At 53.2% G+C, this 17,550-nt stretch overlaps 6 protein-coding genes across 6 annotated transcripts; 3 read left to right on the top strand and 3 right to left on the bottom strand.

Annotated features, from left to right (window-relative positions):
- Nucleotides 1–1,308: 1,308 nt before the first annotated feature.
- ACRALDRAFT_2040849 (uncharacterized protein) lies at nucleotides 1,309–1,653 on the bottom strand (the record flags this gene model as incomplete). The annotated part of the gene is made up of 1 exon (XM_071021098.1): nucleotides 1,309–1,653. One exon carries the CDS (start codon nucleotides 1,651–1,653, stop codon nucleotides 1,309–1,311), a length of 345 nt encoding a protein of 114 aa, XP_070877762.1.
- Nucleotides 1,654–1,713: 60 nt separating this feature from the next.
- On the bottom strand, nucleotides 1,714–3,903 carry ACRALDRAFT_2017659 (uncharacterized protein; the record flags this gene model as incomplete). Its single annotated transcript, XM_071019894.1, has 11 exons — nucleotides 1,714–1,868; nucleotides 1,910–1,967; nucleotides 2,036–2,063; nucleotides 2,099–2,296; nucleotides 2,368–2,778; nucleotides 2,844–2,994; nucleotides 3,030–3,237; nucleotides 3,293–3,393; nucleotides 3,438–3,546; nucleotides 3,572–3,737; nucleotides 3,785–3,903. The coding sequence occupies 11 exons, from the start codon at nucleotides 3,901–3,903 to the stop codon at nucleotides 1,714–1,716; spliced, it is 1,704 nt and encodes a 567-aa protein (XP_070877761.1).
- Nucleotides 3,904–3,945: 42 nt separating this feature from the next.
- Nucleotides 3,946–4,553, top strand: ACRALDRAFT_2017658 (uncharacterized protein; the record flags this gene model as incomplete). The annotated part of the gene is made up of 7 exons (XM_071019893.1): nucleotides 3,946–3,959; nucleotides 3,988–4,010; nucleotides 4,076–4,099; nucleotides 4,141–4,189; nucleotides 4,222–4,280; nucleotides 4,364–4,457; nucleotides 4,496–4,553. The coding sequence occupies 7 exons, from the start codon at nucleotides 3,946–3,948 to the stop codon at nucleotides 4,551–4,553; spliced, it is 321 nt and encodes a 106-aa protein (XP_070877760.1).
- On the bottom strand, nucleotides 4,265–7,366 carry ACRALDRAFT_1061859 (uncharacterized protein). The gene is made up of 3 exons (XM_071016495.1): nucleotides 7,002–7,366; nucleotides 6,275–6,833; nucleotides 4,265–6,165 (listed from the first exon to the last, which is right to left on the bottom strand). The coding sequence occupies exons 1-3, from the start codon at nucleotides 7,066–7,068 to the stop codon at nucleotides 4,863–4,865; spliced, it is 1,929 nt and encodes a 642-aa protein (XP_070877759.1). The 5' UTR covers nucleotides 7,069–7,366; the 3' UTR covers nucleotides 4,265–4,862.
- Nucleotides 7,367–10,054: 2,688 nt separating this feature from the next.
- On the top strand, nucleotides 10,055–12,991 carry ACRALDRAFT_1040650 (uncharacterized protein; the record flags this gene model as incomplete). Its single annotated transcript, XM_071015193.1, has 4 exons — nucleotides 10,055–10,462; nucleotides 10,559–10,962; nucleotides 11,035–12,148; nucleotides 12,179–12,991. Coding segments are annotated over exons 1-4 (2,454 nt in total), but the record flags the coding sequence as incomplete, so codon positions are not given.
- A 1,157-nt stretch (nucleotides 12,992–14,148) lies between these two features.
- On the top strand, nucleotides 14,149–17,019 carry ACRALDRAFT_1068970 (uncharacterized protein; the record flags this gene model as incomplete). The annotated part of the gene is made up of 5 exons (XM_071017621.1): nucleotides 14,149–15,275; nucleotides 15,445–15,667; nucleotides 15,755–15,775; nucleotides 16,664–16,753; nucleotides 16,807–17,019. 5 exons carry the CDS (start codon nucleotides 14,149–14,151, stop codon nucleotides 17,017–17,019), a joined length of 1,674 nt encoding a protein of 557 aa, XP_070877757.1.
- Nucleotides 17,020–17,550: the final 531 nt, after the last annotated feature.

Here is a 17,550-nt window from a genome sequence, read left to right as displayed (position 1 = left end):
CGCGAAAAAAAATATGTTGCGAGGGACGGTGAAACAGAAAAACGTGGCAAAAGAAACAGTGGCTCGCACGTGGCTGTCCCCTTCCATATCGTTTCTTTCGGCAGTCCGTGCTGAAACTCAGCTTGCAGTCTTCCGAACAGGACAGTCACTTTGTTCCCGCTCGACTTCCCTCGCCCTCAAAGTCTTGTACGTACGGTTGTGGCGGAGAGGGAGAGAGCGCGAGATGCCGGAAAATTCGAGAAAATTTCCAGAAGAACTCGAACTGAAAGGCAAAAAGAACCAAACTTTTTCAAACTCGATCATTTCCCCTGGCCTTGGCACTCACAACTCCACGACGGACCGGCCGGATGCCCACGACCCGACACAAGTCCCACTTGTTCCGGTGGCCCGTACCTTCCGTTCGTTACCCTGGGGTAGTCGCCAAGCAGGAGACGATGAACGAAATGCAACCGGTCCACGCCATGCCTCGCCAGGACACAAAATGAGGCGACAATGGGATGCCATATCAATACAACGTACTTACAACGTACGACGTACATATGTATCTGTCGTCTCGTCGTCCTGATGTAGCGCCCTCCACATTCCCGAGACATCTCCATGCCCCTGCCCCTTTCCCATCTCTTAGTCCACCCAATGATATGTCTTCTCTCATCCCTCACCCCAAGTCTATAACATCAAGTTTTCGCGCGACTCATTCTCCCGCCTCGTTGACCTTGGGATATCTATGATGGCCCGGTGACTTTCCGTCTCAAGAAGCACCTGGTGGGTCAGACTACTGCTAAGACAGCTCGAAGACGAGGCACCACTATGCTGAAAGACAAACAGACATCAGCTCAAGGCGGGGTAGCCTACGTGGTAGAAAGGACGGCGCCGTAAGGGTAGCAGCCGGCTTATCCCCATGGCTGTTGACGCCAATGAACTGAAGTCCATCAAGGACGTCGCAGAGTATTAACCAATGTGCGATGCCCCTCGCTGTAAGATATTGCCTAATGATGACACACCCATATTCTCAGTCCAGTTCTCTTGGAGACATGGGGAGCAATCTTTCGATAACGGGACAGCCGGCATTGGGGTTCACTTGTGGATCATTTTGATACCGGCAGTTGATCGCCGTCCGGCCCGAGTAAAGTCAATGCCACTAGGACTGTCACCCCGCTCCCTCGGTCTCCACTATCGCAAGCCTCACTGCACTACACCCTTCCTTTCCCAGGACCCGCCTGGGAGGGAATGTCTCATACGCAACACCGGTTGCGTCGCTTCAACTGCAAACCGACGCTGCCGATCCCCCTTTCGGGTTGGTGTCCCTCGCTATTGGCCCTGACGGCCGCCGTCCGCCTGTAAAGAAGGGATGTACACGTGTAGTGTACGTTGTACACCACTGTCATCGTCTGGGCTAGAATCACGGCCAGGACCACGGCTTATCCACCACTGGATGCGCAGCCCCGCATCCGCTGCTTCGGTAAGCAACTGCCAGTTCTCAAGCCCAGGCTGAGAACGGAGACCGCGAGCCTTCCCTTGACAAGCCGCACCTGGGCGGACCGTTGGCACGCGGGGCCCATGACCCAGTGGAATAGCTCCGGCAACGTTTTCCAGGTCTCGAGGGCCACACGTCGCGTCGCAGTCCAAATATCTACAAACTTGGCCATTGTACATGTTTTACTGATAGCGGTTTGCACCATGATGGCGCCACTGTATGTAGACCAGTGCTGCCATTCAGACTGCCTGGTACAGGAAATCCGGTCGCTCGGCGGGCGCCCGCGTGTCGAGGCCAAGGGGTGGGTCGAGAGATCTTTCGCAGGGGTATAGTTCGTTACGCAGATGGAAAGAAGATCGCCATGCGGGGTTAGTCGCAGCATCCCCTCCCGTAACTGGAAAGGAGGTCAGGCCCCCGCCAAAGGATTACCGAAACCCTTGCCGGACACTCCTAGTTGGCTGCCTGGCGCATTGTATTCGGCAAAGGCGCCGATCTTCCCGATTCCGAGATGGGGTTTAGCTGTAAGAGGCGGTTATACATCCATTCGGTACGTATCTTCACCTTTGCGCAGCTGCTGCGGTGTCGGGTCCTCTGGAAGCCAGGACAGCACTGAATAAGAGCCACATATCATCTAGGATCCTCGCCGTCGCCGTATGGAGACCGAGGGACTGATTAGATTCGGAAAGGGACGGTAAGTGTGTCGCGAACGGTGAGTTATGAGAGGTTTCCGGTATGTTATCATACGGGGCTTCGAGGACAAATTCAGGCCCATCCTGGAAGGAGGGATGGGGTTCGTGGGCCACAGGAATGGACAAATCGTGACTGCGTAAACCTCGAACCGATTAGTCTTATGCCACCTAGCTTAGTTTCGGGGGAAAGGGGGTGCAGCTCACGCTATAGCGTTCTTCGCTAGGGATCCGTCCATGCCCAAGTTATGGAACACACCCTGACGCGCATCATCTCCTGCAACCCACGAAGGTGCGCTTGTACTCCTCGCATATCTCCCCAGTACCACCAATCCACAATGAGTTGGATTACTTCCGGCTATGGACGAATCGCTAGCCTGGCCCGATTCTGACCGGAGATGCTGGTTGAGTACGTGGATGGCCCTTCCCTTGTCGGCTATTACGAGAGTCCTAGGAATGCTTCCCTTGACATCAAGAAAACATGCCGCGGTATATAGGATAATTTGCAAGAGAAGAGCATTCTGGGCCCAGTGCAGGCTATGGTGTTTAATGGGTAGGTCGTTTGCGTCTTGGCCGTTGTTGATTGGGCTCTCCAAACTTCCAAGAGTCGCAATTCGACTCGGAGGAGATCAGCAATGCTGAGAATATGGAAAGGCGGCTGAGAGTAAGCCTGGAGATTTCACAGGGGTTCGCTCGCTGGAGTTGATGTCATCCAATGTAGTTGTTGCGGCACCCTGACCAACCTGGCGACTGGCCAGGGGATGTCTGTAGACGACAGCGAGCCCCAGGCCATTAAACCGCCGACGTAGTCGGAATCCCAAATATTGTTGCTGTCTCGACGAAATTTATCGGGAGTAGCGTGGTGTTACATAGGTACCACACAGCTACATTTAGGGCGTCGCCGTAATAGTCGTCCTGGTACGGCCGAGGAATGTTCCCTGCCCAGAGAACATCCTCTCTCCGATGACTAGTACAAGCTGATCTCCATAGGGGATGCAACGCGATAGAGTGCATGGTGGTGATGTCCATACGGGACGACTGTGCGCCTTTCGCTCTTGCCGCCAAGGTCCATGGCTGCTGTGATGTCACCGGCAGGGTTCTATAATGACCGCCATAAACAGGGGCGGGAGACCCGTTTCGTCTCAGTTGCTGTTGAAATGAGGTGGGGTTGAGGGCGAAGATGATCGTAATCGTCCAAGGTAGCGATTGTGTCAGTCATTGCGATCAGAAACTCTCGCCGTACGAACAGATTTTAGGGTGGCTCTGCGTAAATGTACCTGTCGTGCTTCTATTCACTCTCCGGTTGAGGAAACCTGCGAGTACAGATGCTACAGGGTTGTCCGTTGTTACACTATGCCAGCGACCAGGTCCTGGATCATATCGTATCTCAACGAATATGTGTTTGACATACCTTTTGTTCCCGCCTCCCGCAGGTCATCATACGGACCCAGCCGGCTCTAGGTGATCCCATGGGTGAAGATGGATGCAGATGCTTCCTATGGGAGGCTTGTGGCCTGGGCGAGCGGATAAGAACCTTGTGAGATCCCCGGCAGGAGAAGAAAAGCACGCAGATGAATCTGGAATAGGCCGAGGGGGCCTAGAGTCAGCAGCATCTCCCAGAGACCGCGAGGCAGATAGCTGTTTGAGATTGTTGGGGCCTCCCATATCAGTGCCAAAGTTGGAGTTGGGTCGAGCCGAATGCATAGGGCTGACCGTAGGGCTGAGTGGTAGGGCGGGCTGCATGATTACCTAATACGAAACCGCTTGAAATTATGGTTTACGGATATGGATTACCGTGCGTGACTAACTGAACACAGTACCTAATAGTGTGCAGATACATTATATATACAGTGTGAAGATCGAGCCCTATGTACTCACCCTCCTCCTAGAAACGACGATGTTCTCATCGACTGAGAGGCATTCCGGGCTCTGATTGGCAGTTCATCGTCTTATCGAGTTTTTGGAGTGTCTAGACCAAAGCTCACGGCACCAACAAAGAATATTCCTTCGTTTCCATCAAGATGGAATTGTTCAGGCTTGCTGACTACCTGGGTCCTCAAGCAAAGCCCTCGCTATCAAAGGCGGCTTTGCGCCGAAACAGCGAGCCATTTCGAGATTCGGTTGCCTTTCCCTGATGTCTAGTAAATAGTAGGGGATAGTAGTAGCTAGGCCAAGCAGAATTCCGGTTGGCCACGTCGCCCAGCTAGCTTCTTTGCCATACCATTACCCTCGGCGGCCCAGTCTCATAGCGTGGCCGTTGTATCGACCGACGAAGCAATAACGCAAGATAAGTCGGAGTGGGTATTGGCAGGAAATCCAGTCGATATTAGTGCAGTTGTCATTCCAATGTGGCATGTCTGAAGAAACAGAAGGAAATGAAGCAGGGAATGTAAGGGAAGGAAAGAAAAGCACGAGAAAAAAAAAGGTCGTTGGGACTCAAACCAGTACCATAACTCATCCATTCGTCACCCCATCCCATATCTTAGTCGCTCGTATCGAAAATACCCTTGTATGTGACATAAACGGGGAATCTCGACAGAGATATGTATCCAACCAAAGAAAATGTACCAAAAAGAACGCCTCACAAGATACCAGGGCAGGCCCCAACATTCCATGGTTGCTTGGGCCTTTTGGGTACCCTGCCGCCTATCCTTCACCATCGCCTATCAGTGAGGTCCCGGTTCCTGCCGTGAACCCCCATCTTACCTCCCTCGGAAATCTGGTTTGCGTGCCATGTTCACCGGCGGAGGAGGCTCGTCATCCGCCGGATATGGCAGCGCTACACCGATGGGTGGATGACGGGTGGCACCCGTTTGCTGCTCCGGGAGAGGCGTTTTGGGCGGCAAAGGGGGAGGGATGCGTGGCGGCCCGTCTTGGCGGGACAATGGCGGCAGCGGTGAGGTCGGGGGAACAGGCCACCGGGGGTGCTCGTCGGGGCCCATGATGGCGATCTTATCCGCTCCTGCTGCGTTTCGGTACTGCGACGGCGTCGGCGCCGTGACTATAAACCGATCCGCGCCGTTGTCGTCGTCTTCTCCGCCGTCAGAGTCCCTTCGACGGACCGGCCCCAGAGCCGGCGGCGGGGCTGACGTTCCTCTCGGACGCGATACTCGCGATACTGCCCCCAGTGGTGACGGCGGTGCTGGATGCGCATGGTCACCCGAGACTCTTGGTGACCGCTGAGCGGCCCCCATGGTGGGGAGATGAAGTGAATCCACGCCCGAATCGTACGACTCCCTGGACGACGAGAGTGAGTGCGGGAACGAGGCCGGCAGGGTCGGAGAATCCCCTGGCAACTCGGCAGCCATTGGCTCCAGCATGGTGGTATACGTCTTCCTGTTGTCAGGGACATCGGCGAGCGGGGGTAACCGCGCCAGGCGCTGATGTGCCTTGTGGATCTTGGCCATTTGAGCGGTTGCGTTTTGGATCATCTTTTGTTCTGCCGTCCGCCGAAGATACTGCCGGGTTCCGCTGCTGATGTCGGCCAGGCGGTGCCATTCGTTCATGCCAAACTCGCCGACTCCCATTTCCACGTTGAACCGGTAGTAGTTGTCCAGGTTGACGGCCCGGGCTGGCAGGAGCTCTCTGATCATCCTCTCGTGTGTCGTCTCGCAACCCTCAATCTTGGCGATGAGCTTGCGTCGTGCCTCGGCGAATTCCCCTAGAAACCCTTCGTACCACATGTTCTGGCTTGCGTCGCTTCCCCTCGGCCTCTTCCCCGTGCCCACGCTGATGAACACACCCACCTCCCTGCCGGGCCATTCGTTCACGGTAGCTTCTTCTAGGGCTTCCGGGGCCGGGTTGAATGGTCCGGCGCCATCGTCGTGGAACACAGATTGCCCGATCCGAATGGGCTTGAACGCGAGCCCGATAGAACAAGTCGCCCTCGCGGCTTCCCAGAGCTTGCAATCAAATTCAGGAGGCGGTTCTCTCCTCGAGTCGTATGATCGCAGGATAACGGGCGGTTGTCCTTTTCCAGCGCCCTTGTACATCGTCAATACCGCCCTGGAAACATGTCAGCGCCAGCGACCCAACTCTTTTCTTCTTCTTCTTTTCTTTGAAAAGCGCCACTCAGAGCTTCGAAATTAGACTCGCATGGAATAAAAAGCCTCACGTCTTTGTTCTATTTTCTCTCGGATCGTATAGACGGGCCTCTGGGTTTCCCCATTGCGGCGAGAGGCCAAACCGGGTCGTCTCCGCTTGGGGGCTACGTGCGCTGAAGCTGACCACACTCGCGTTGCTGGACTGTCGTCTCGGATAGGGAGAGCGCGGAGAGGCGGTGAGCGGGCTCGTCAGGTCGGGTGTTGTGCCGTCGTTTCCTTCGCTCTCGTATATTGTGTGCTCGCGGACGCACTCCTTGATGGCCGCTTCCAGCTTGGAAGCCTTGAAGAGGGTTGAGCGGTAGGGGATGCCGGCGATCGTCTTGTCTGTTTCGAAGACCATGCGCGTCAACCTGACATACAGCTCCTTACACGTCTCCAGGTCGAGGCGCAGGCGACCGAGCATCAGGGCGATCAAGCCGCCTGTGCCGGTGCCCACGATGAGGTCGAAGTGGTCGCACGGTTTCGGGATCTGGTGGCGACGGGGGGCACGACCTTCCATCTCGACATATGCGCGATGCATGATTTCTTGGACGATGATGAGCATAGAGTATCCACGAACACCACCTCCATCTGTGACACGGGCGGCGCGACACCGAATCGCATCATGGTTAGCGTTGCAAGTCCTTTTCTTTTCTTTTCTTTTTTATTTTTTCGTCATGGCCAGGGCGGAGTATGAATCAACCCGTGCAGCGCCACGGTCGGCCCAGGCCAGGGACAGTGTAACAGTAAAAAGCGTACCGAGAGATAGAATACGGAGCGGAGGACCCTTGGTCGTGTCCCTCCTTTTCACTCCAGTCGCATCCATTTTGTCGCGATTCGCGCGACACTTGATTGTGTGCACGCCCGCCGAGTCGAGTCGAGTCGAGGGATAGGACGGGAGTGTTGGCTATTGATGTTTCTCCGACGATGGTTTTCGCAAAGGGCAAAAGAGAAATATTGTCCCCGTCTCGTGCGGACTCCTTGGCCGCGGGGTCACGAGTGACGCAACAGGTCGAGGGTACGGTACGGTGCGTGTACTTAGTACCTTGATAACGAAGGAATGCTCGGGCGCAGCGACGATATCCCTTGGTGTGAAGAACCGGCTTGTCTGAAAGTGATGGACTGATATGGTATGGTACTGGTTGAGTTGTCGAAAGAATAGAAACTGGGAACGATTCGCAGGTAATCAAAATGTATTACGGAATGAGAAGATCAGCGAAAACCCCATCTAGACGAGGCTGTCGTTATTGTCATCATAATCGCCGGTACGAAGTATCCATACATATCCGTCAGCAGGCAAGGTACTAAGTAATACCTACAGAGCATGTCGCACACTAGCCACAATGGGTTGTACCTACTTTGGTTCTTTCGTATCAGAGAGGTACTTGATTACTTATCTTTCGGAAATAACGGGCATCACGAGGTACCGAGGCGCCTAGAGGTAGAGGAGGCAGCCGGTGAGCCGCCCACCCTCTGCCCTCATGGTGAACATTCTCCATTTCTTTACGATTTGATGCATCTTTTACTTGACGAATAGATGCCAGCGGGTGCAGCCAAGGTTGTTCGCTCCGCGGCGACATGCTGCAGGCTGTCGCTGCTGAATCGCCACTCAGGAAGAGGGGTACAAAATGTGAGTTTTAGACCGATGTCACAGTTTCTTTTCGTACGAATACAGGGATTCAAGCAAGCTTTCCCCGGACCATACTTCGTACTGTATGTACCTGTACTTAGTACGTATAAAGTACCATGTCATGGGAGGCAGCCACCGAGGATATGGGGTTTTTGTCACGGGGGTTTGAACCCAATCGTCTCGAATCACCCCGACATTCACTCCATCAACCATGCAAGTGAAAGGCGGCAATCTAATATGGCCTGCCATTAACCAATTGGTCTGTCTGGTCACGTCGTCAGCTGACGACACCACCCTTCCTGTTCATCTTTGCCGGGCATGCCTCTCGATCACCGCAGCCTTACTCACGAATAGCGCAAATGGCAGGCGGCTTGCATTAGAATGGGAGAGAAAAGTCCTTCTCAAATCTGTGCGTTGATCTGTGAAATTCTGGGCGTCGTTGCATAGTAGTACTCTGCAGAGCCAGAGGTTGGACACGCTTGTTATGTCCAGCCAAATCCCTCTACCCCGGGGGCCTCACCGCTCCCCAGAACAGGCCACTGATGATCGTGCTATTGTTCGCTTGGAATAAAGCGAGAGGTCCTCGATCGGTGGTGGTACCGAGACGACATTCGGATTGCTGCCCGACTTACACAGCCTCCTAAAACTCCGCGTCGCGACGATTGAGACACCTGCACCACTCAAGACTAGCATAGCGAGTGCCGATGCTATTTTCTTGCCCCTGAAACATGACAAAACGTAAAAGTAAAAAGGCAGGATGTCTGCGCCAGAAATCAATTATCTATTGTCTATCCGAAAGGCAGAGAATGCATATACGAATATATAGATATACTCTGCTCAATCGCCCACACTCTAACAGATGAAAGCTAGTCGTAACCCTTTCCGTCGCGAGAGCACCTAGGGGCTAGTGTGAGCATGCCGATTAGTCCTAAATGGCCATCACTGATAACTACATACGCGAATATCCAGTTACCAATTGCTTTGCAGGGGAATGTCTCTTGGGCGTTCCAGGTAGGAATAGACATGCGGCGGCGGTCTTAGGATTAGTACATGTGGCACCAGTCGCGGAAGATGGTGCAGAGGAGTGGCTGCATATGGTGTGGCCATTTGTTTTCCTATGGTCGGGAAGATGATGGCGAGGACGATACGGGAAGGAGTCGAGAGGGCCGTAACAATAATAGGGGAGAGGACAAAAAAATGCAAGGAGACATTGAGGAGGACAGGAGAACGAGGTGCCCTATAAGCGCAAGGCCATACCATACGGTGCACACAGGGGAGACGCGAAGAATGTACGAATAACTTCCTCCCGACCGTAGGGGATGAGGCTAAGAAAAGAAAAGAAAAGGTACACGTGTAGACTCGAGAAGGCCTACGAATACTCGTAGGTCATAAAACTGGACTTGTACCTGTAGATCAGGATATCGAATCTTTTCCTCCTTAGGTACCTATGCGGGAGGGGGTGGTTATAGGTCAGAGCTTGAACAGAGGATTTTGCTCTGACCAGAGCCAGGTCAGAGGTACAACTGTCAACATGAAGTTCTAAGACTGTCGACAGTCTGACCAGTCATCGGGCTCTGACCTATAAACGCCCCCTCCCGCGTAGGTAGTGTACAGCGAGTGCTACCTATCCGAGGCTGACTGGCAATTTTTCGGAGTAACAACTCTTCGCTTGAGGGGGTTATATCGATACCGTGCCACGGAAAAACTCGGTTGGGACCGGGATTTTATGAAAGTCAAGTCTGAAATCGATTTTGAAAAATAAAATAAAAATAAAATACAACCGCAACGTAATACCAAGTAAAATGCATAATACTGAGTAAAAACAATGAATGGTTTGGTCGGTTCGGCCTGCAGGAAATGGTCATTAGCTGGGCCTTTCTGCAGAAATGCAAACTCCATCCTGTAACCCGAGTTGAGCGCAAGAGGCTGGGGAAATTCAATAAGCAGCCAATCAAAAAACCAATCGCCTCGCACATCCAACACACCATTGCATTGCCCTCCCCAAGTCCCACCTTAACAACAGCCGACAGCCACAGCCTCGCTGAGATTGGGATGGAAAGAACGACCCCAGCCTTACCTTCCCGTCATATTCCGTCTTCCGCCTTCCCACCACTTTCCCCTCTTCCTCTCCCTATCCCTCCTTTATTCCTTTCCCCCCCGTCTCCTCCACCGTTCCCTTTTTCGATTATCATAACCCGTCACGTCTTATGTATTAAATCATCTCGAATCTCCCTACCTAGTTTCTATGCGATATCCGAAAATCAGTCGCCTACCGACAGCCACCCCCTCTCGCCTTCTAGGTGGTGCATGACACCGACACCACCTTTTATCTTCATCCGATGCCGTAGACGTATACTGGCCTTTGATCGTACCCCGGCCAATGCTGCCCGCGAGTCGACGTTAGTTTCTATTTACCATCTCTTCGTCTCGTCGTAGCCTTGTTCCGTCCCTGTCTGTGGCCACCCGTATGCCTGTATCGCAGATGGAACAGACCTCGCAACCGTCCAAAAAGCGGCGACTCATGCCCAAGGAGCCGCCCTCGGCATCACCCAATTCTCAGGCCGCAGCCTTTCCTAATTCTAACGAGCCGGTAATGGGAACTTCCTTTTTTTCCCCCTGTTTTTTTTTTCCTCACCGCAATGCGTGTCTTCATGTTCGCAGTGCCAAGGCTAACACTTGGACTCAGCCTCCTTCGCAGCCACCTCCCCAACAGCCGTCGTACCCGACACAAGACGCCGCCCTCACAGAGCGCCATGACTTTGAGTCTTTTGCGAGGCATCTTCAGGATGCGGCCATGCTCATTCAACGCCAGACCGAGCGGGCCCCCTACAATAAGGTATCAGTTTTGTTGTTGCGGTGGGAGGAGGATACCTCAGTAGAGACGGATCTGGTGGCACTGGAAAACGTGCTGCGAGACCGCTACAACTTCCATACCGACCGCTGGAACATTCCTACTGTGCCCAATCCCAGCATCAAGCTCGGTGTGCAGATGGCTTCGTTTCTGGATCACGCCCGGTCGAACCACCTCCTCATCATATACTACGCGGGTTACGGCTATGTAGGCTCCGACAATCAGCTGTACTGGGCTTGGTGAGTCTGACGAGCCTCGTCGTTTTCTTGTGCACGCCTCGCCCGCCTTGTTTTCTGACCGCTTCTCCGCAGCAACGAGCGCGAAGACGCCGCCAAGCTCAAGTGGGATGGGGTACGCTGTCTATTCGAAGATGCCCAGTCAGACATCCTCCTTCTCCTGGACACATGTTCAGCCCGCGAGATGCCTCTATCGGGGAGCCACGGCGTGAAGCAGGTTATCGCGGCGTGCACATCGGAGCACAACCCCCGCGAGTCGACCATACCGTCTTTCACTTGCACCCTCGTCGAAGCCCTGCACAAATTGGGCACTGGCAGGCCCTTTAGTGTCCAACGCCTATACGACGACATCCTGTTACTCAGACAGCAGGAGATGGCACAGTCCACGAAGCTGACTGCGGATAACACCGGGAACCCCTCGAACCCCTTGACCCACACGCCCGTCTTTTTCACCCTGACGCCCGGCAAGGGGCAGCCTCTGAGTTTAGCTCCACTCCCCACACGTGCGCGCCAGCTGCACTCCCCTCGCAACGGATCAGACGCCGATACCCCGCCGAGAGGCGCCCTCCGGGAGGATCAGCTTATCGACCCGGAATCCGTGGCCGACTTGCGCTTCGACGAATCCCGGGTCCTCGTATGCACAACCTTCGTGGGAGATGCGAGTCCGGATATGTCATCCTTCAACGGCTGGCTGCACAACACCCCGCCCCTCGGTGCGAAGATAGTGGTCGAGGGCATGTTTCTTGGCCCGCCGACAATGCTTCTGATCTCCATGCCACATTCCATCTGGAGCGTTGTGCAGCACGATAAGGTGTGCTGCTTCCTTGGGTATATCAGTTCTCATAACATGATACATGTCTACCAGAAGCTCGTGGGATCTGCCGGCATCAACAAAGCATCAGCCAAGGACGTTCAGGATGGTCGGATCCTTTTGGAGGCACGGGAAGTCGCGGCCAGCACTTCTTCCATGCATCGAAGTTCATTGGATACCAAGGACCCAGCCTCTCAGGATGGGGCGAGCCGTCTGGACACCGTCACATCGGGGACCCCGCGCCCGTCTTCTAGTGGCGTTTCCCGTGTCGTTGAAGGAAAGCGCGAAGTGGAAGATTCCGCCGAGATGCAAGAGGCCGCGGAGCAACTCAAGGCGCTTAGTCACGTCCGCCATCTTAGTGACGAAGCGGCTCCGGCGGTGGAACGGCAGCAGCAGCAGCAGCAGCAGCAGCAGCAGCGAACCACACTCCCCGACGGTGCCGTTCATACGAAGCGCGAGGACACCTCTTCGTCGCACGAAGCCAACGACTCGGTGGCAGATGAGTCGCTTCCTGTAGCCGAGAAGACCACACCAAACTCGCGACCCAAGCAGCGACGATCCCTGCAGAAGGCATCACAGAAGCACGAAACGCGCTGCACCTTCTGCAGTCACGAACCCTTCAAGGATTCCTCTTCGCTGCGGAAACACGTCGCAGCCGCCCACACCCGGCCATTCCCCTGCGCCTTCTCCTTCGCCGGCTGTACGAGTACCTTTGGCTCCAAGAATGAGTGGAAACGCCACATCGCATCCCAACACCTCTGTCTGCAATACTATAGATGTTCGGCATGCTCATCGAGCACAGCAGAGGGCAAGGGGAACGAGTTCAACCGGAAGGATCTCTTCACCCAGCATCTGCGCCGCATGCATGCCCCGTTTTCCATCAAGAAGGGCCTTGCCAAGGTGGATCCTGAGCTGCAAGTGGACTGGGACAACCATGTGAAGGAGATGCAGCAGTCGTGCCTGGTCACCCGCCGATTGCCTCCCCAGAGGTCGGCCTGTCCGAAACCCGACTGCCAGAGCATCTTTGAGGGCCCCGGGTCGTGGGACGAATGGACAGAGCATGTTGGGAGGCACATGGAAAAAGGCGAAGGGCAACAACTGGATGTTGACCACCTCCTGGCGAAATGGGCCCTCGACGAAGGGGTCATTGAACGCAGGGAGGATGGGGGATATCGTCTTTGTCCAAGCAACGGCGCCGTTGGGAATGGGGGCGGGACTGGAGCCGGGACCGGAGTCGGGGCCGGTGCCATGATGGGAAGCAGTGATGCTGGAGGAGCTGTAGATGGGCAAAACGCGAGCACAGCGTCGTATTCGGCCGCTAAGACCGGACGGAGCTCGGTTGCTGAAGCCTCGGTGTCCACTGGGTACAAGATGGATGTGGACGGCTGATTTAAGTGGTCCCCTCGATGAGGAGACACGATATGAAGTTACGGAAAGTTTTGCGGAACGAATGTTAACGAATTACATGATACGGACGTATTGGATTCGACTTGAAAACTCGGGCTGGTTTTGGGTTTGTTTTGAAAGGGTTATGGGTAGGGGGCTCGGTGTTCACAATGCGAGGCGTAGGTGCCCTGTTGGTCATGTCCGTCAATGGTCTGGCAAGACTGAATCGCCGGCAAGGGGCTGGCTGGGCTGCCAAAACACTTGGGGTATACAATGGATGGCTTCAACTTGAACGTTCTCGTCTCGATCATTTTCTCAATCTTCTTTCCTACCTCTTCAAGCATGCTCAGGGGCCCATAAAGTCAGGCTCATGACTTCAATCTAGGTGCCACTGCACTTTTCAAGTCTACGTATACAGCACGATGTAGCCTTGGCATTCTTTACTGCTGCAGCCTACGTTTAACCCATCCAGATGTCGCAAGAATCTAGTCAGCCTGTCTCGTCAAAGGCGTTCACAGCGGCCAAGGCTGTGAAGCAACCTGGCCTTGGTACCAAAGAATGGCAGGCCGGCGCAAAGAATATTCACATGGTTCACAAGGACAGAAATGGATGCCCGGCCAGCTTCTCCAGAACACGGGCCGTGACTCTCACCATACCCCTGAAGAGGAAAGTCTTCTTTCCAGGGTGACTCGGTGAGGGCCGCGCATCGCCATGAGTTGAGTATCAGGGCAAGTGAACCCTTCACCTGCCTCCCACGCCGAGACTCCTTTCAGAAAAATAAGCAGATCCGGAATCAGAGTTAAGGTAAAATAAAAAGAAAGCACCTTCTTTTCCCTTCTTGTACATACCCTTCCAGTCTCACCTTCCCCAGGCAGTGATCATAGAGCCTCATCAGGCATTCACACAAAGACTTGCCTTCTTCTTCCCTCCAACCACGCTTTGTTTTGGTTCATCCTAGCATCACATTTCTTATCCTTTGATTGCGTTGCAACATGGATTCTGATGAAGAAATGAGCTCACCAGCCAAGAAAGGCGTGAGACGTGTTCTGTTCCCAGGTGCTGCTCGCCAAAACCAAGATAAGGTCGGGGAGGAAGACATGGACAAAGCTCCCGAGGAAACGTCCTCTCCCGATGCCCAGCCCTTCGTTCTCCAGTCCCCCGAAGTCCAGGCGTCTATCGTCCGCACTTTTGGCCCCGAAGCTTTTGCAACCCCATCTCGTGGCCAGGCCGACGGGGTTCCGGCTCAATCTGCTCGGGCCAGAGCGGCACCACAGACCGCCCCGGCCGCGTCGTGGAGAACCGTGCCCCACCGCCGGTTGCCTCGCGGAAGCGGTCCCCACGGGCCGTTCAAGCCCGTCATCGTCGAGGCGAAGGATAATCCGGCGTACAACATGATCGCTTCTTCGGCTCTGATCGAAATGGATCCGCGATTCCCGGAAGACACCCACTCGGCGGCCGACCGCAAGAGGAAGGGAGTCAAGTGGGCCGATGATGAAGAGGAAGAATCGCCCGTCCCTTCTGCGGCGCCTCGGCCCATCGGCAGCCGCTTGCCACCAGAGGCGGCAGGCACAAGCGCAGACAAGGGTTCTGACAATGTCGACATGTCGAAATTCGTCTGGCTTGATCCTGATTCGCCGACACCTTCGATCCCGCACGTCCGAAAGGAGATTGAGTGCCTCAACACAAAGACCAACCCTCCCGCTGGCCTGCAGCGCCCCGCGGAGCGACCACATGGACCCCGACCCATGCCTACTTCAACCGCGGAATACACAGGAGGTGGCGGCTTCAAAAACACTACCGATCGTCACGGTGTCGTTGGCAGCATTGGAAGCCCCGACAAGTCAATGATGGGCTCCGACGTCATCTGCACTGTCCCAACGCCTCACTTCGGCAGCGGCGGAAAGCGTTCGCGTGACGAGCTGGAAAACGACGCCACGGCTGTGGCTGGGCAGGATAGTGCCCGCGGAACGGAGGCTACACGTCGCAAGACTGTCCATGCCGCGGATGAGGGAAAACCAGACTCGGATGATAGCGATCCGACTCCCAAGGCCTCGGGGCTCGATATGAAGGACGGCAGCAGCCCGGAGAAGGGCGAGGAGATGGATGTGGATGAGAAGCAGTGAGATCTCTTGTCATTACCCGGCTTTCGACATCGACAACCCTGTTTGGGTACGTCTGGCACGTTTTCACTGCCGCTTATCGGTACTCTGGGCCTTGGATGCAGAGAAGCCGGGCGTTGCTAAGACATCATGATTGTTATGCGCCTATTTTATGATTTCGCTGTCCAGGCACTCCCAGGAATCATGGGGCCAGTACTGGACAGGGACGAGAATGACCCAGCTGTCAGACCTCTTTGCAAGAGCGATATGGGAGGAGAATAGGTTCGTGCTCTCGAATCCCAACCCCCTCGCAGAACCAGACGAGAAACTGATACGATGCAAAGTTAGGAAAGACATGATGGTCTTCAGGTCCCCCGAAAGACTTCCATCAACCTTTGTGCGTATGGCCTGCGTGTGTTCAAGGGAGGTGATGCGATGAAAACCATGGTCAGTGGCAGGGAATTGGACTGTTTCCTCGGCCTATGCGGACGGGATTCAGTACGGACCAGACTCAGTCAAGGTATGCATTAATAGGATAGACACAAGCCAAACGTCGAGAGGACTAGCAGAATATATCCAGAATGGACAGTGAGCGCCTTCGTCGAGAATATTATGTCCACGGTACCTAGTTGAGAAAGTCTAATGATCACGTGACCGTAGCGTCCGTACCTACCTAAGTACACTCTGTGTGACGTGAAGCTGTGATCAACCGAACCGAGCTATAGAGATATAATAGATTGCCTTGATTCCACACCTCAGGCTCGTAGGAGGCTAAGCTATATATAGGCTGTGCCTCGGCTATCTATAACTAATAGGAATCCCCGTCTAGTAGCCTGTTTTATCCATAAGCCACACCTGCTCTAGTGGCTAGTAGCCTAAGAGCTCGGAGACCTAATACCGAGCTGCGTAGCCGTATCGGTATAACTATATTTATATAACCTATTTAGTTATATAACACACCTACTATTTCGAGCTATTTATTTAAAAACACTCGGAATACGCCTAGGCTAGAATTAAACTATAGTTAAAATAGCTTTAAAGAGCCGTTTAATAGAAAACCATAAAGGAAAACAGGTTTAAAAGAGATATAAAAATAATATAAAAGATATAGAAAGGGATAGTTAGAATAAAGTAAATAGGCAGCCTGGAATAGTAACCTAAGAGTAATATAAGCTAGAAGTTAGTAGGCGGCTCGCTATATATAATTTTCGTAGCTTAGCGGCCGAAATCGAGTTCTTTTAGTTAAATAACCTTTTTATTAACGATTTTAACGATTATAACGATTTTTAACCACCTTTTTGCTTTATTTTTTATTTCCTTAGCTCTTATTTTTATTTTCGTTTTCTTATTATAGTAAGCCGAGCTTAAAAAACGTCTAGGAGAGTAGGGTAATTACTAATAGGAGCAGGCCCCTAAGAAGAATAATATCGCCGCTAAAAAGGCTGCCCCGGCTAAAAAGGGTATTATAAAGACCGGGCGGGTTACTAAGACCGCTAAAGTGAGTTAATCGCTAACAGGAGAGACGAGTGCTTCTTATTAATCGAGCTATAGAAAAACACTTATAAGGCTGCTAAAGATACCGCTAATACCGCCGCCGATACCACTACCACCGCCGCTACTAATACCGCCACTACCCCCGAGGGCGCCGAGGGCTTGGCTAGCACGGCTATAGGCGCTAAAGAGCGCTATTCGGCTAAAAATCCGCCTCCTGACTTTATAGGAGTAAAGTTCGATACGCCCTATAAAGGCTGCGTTAAGGCATAGATCGCCGGCTATAATAATTTTATTCGGTATATCTCGGTTTATAGTATTACTAAGCGCTATAAGAAGTGCTTCTTAGGCGGGTATAAGTGCCACCTATAATAAGCGTTATTTTATTAAGTTAAGCTACGTAAAAGCTAATAAGTATAGCCCCTTAGTCGTTATCCCTATAGCTCGCTAAGCCGCTATCGCTAAGAAAGAGGTGGTAGATAAGGTTAACGTCGGCGTTAACGATATTATAAGTTCGCTCCTATTCCGTGGCTAAGTAGTATAGAGGGGTGGATCGGAGACCCAGTGCTATATCGTTAGGACGTCACGTGACGTTATAAGACGCGCGCTTTTTTATTTATCTTATACATTATATATACGTGGCGACGCCACCTAGATATAAAGGATGCTTATTATCCTATATAATCATTATCCTTTTAACGCCAAGTTTTGCTACGTTTATTATATTCACTTCGTTTAAGCTCCGTTGCCCTGATCAGAGCAGCGCGCACCTTAAGGAACCTCTTTTAAAGGTCTCCTTATTAT

This window comes from Sodiomyces alcalophilus (genome assembly GCF_042370955.1).
Source record: "Sodiomyces alcalophilus JCM 7366 unplaced genomic scaffold ACRALscaffold_2, whole genome shotgun sequence".
NCBI lineage: Eukaryota > Fungi > Ascomycota > Sordariomycetes > Glomerellales > Plectosphaerellaceae > Sodiomyces > Sodiomyces alcalophilus.
The sequence above is the reverse complement of the archived record's forward strand: the minus strand, read 5'-3'. Positions and strand labels throughout refer to the sequence as shown.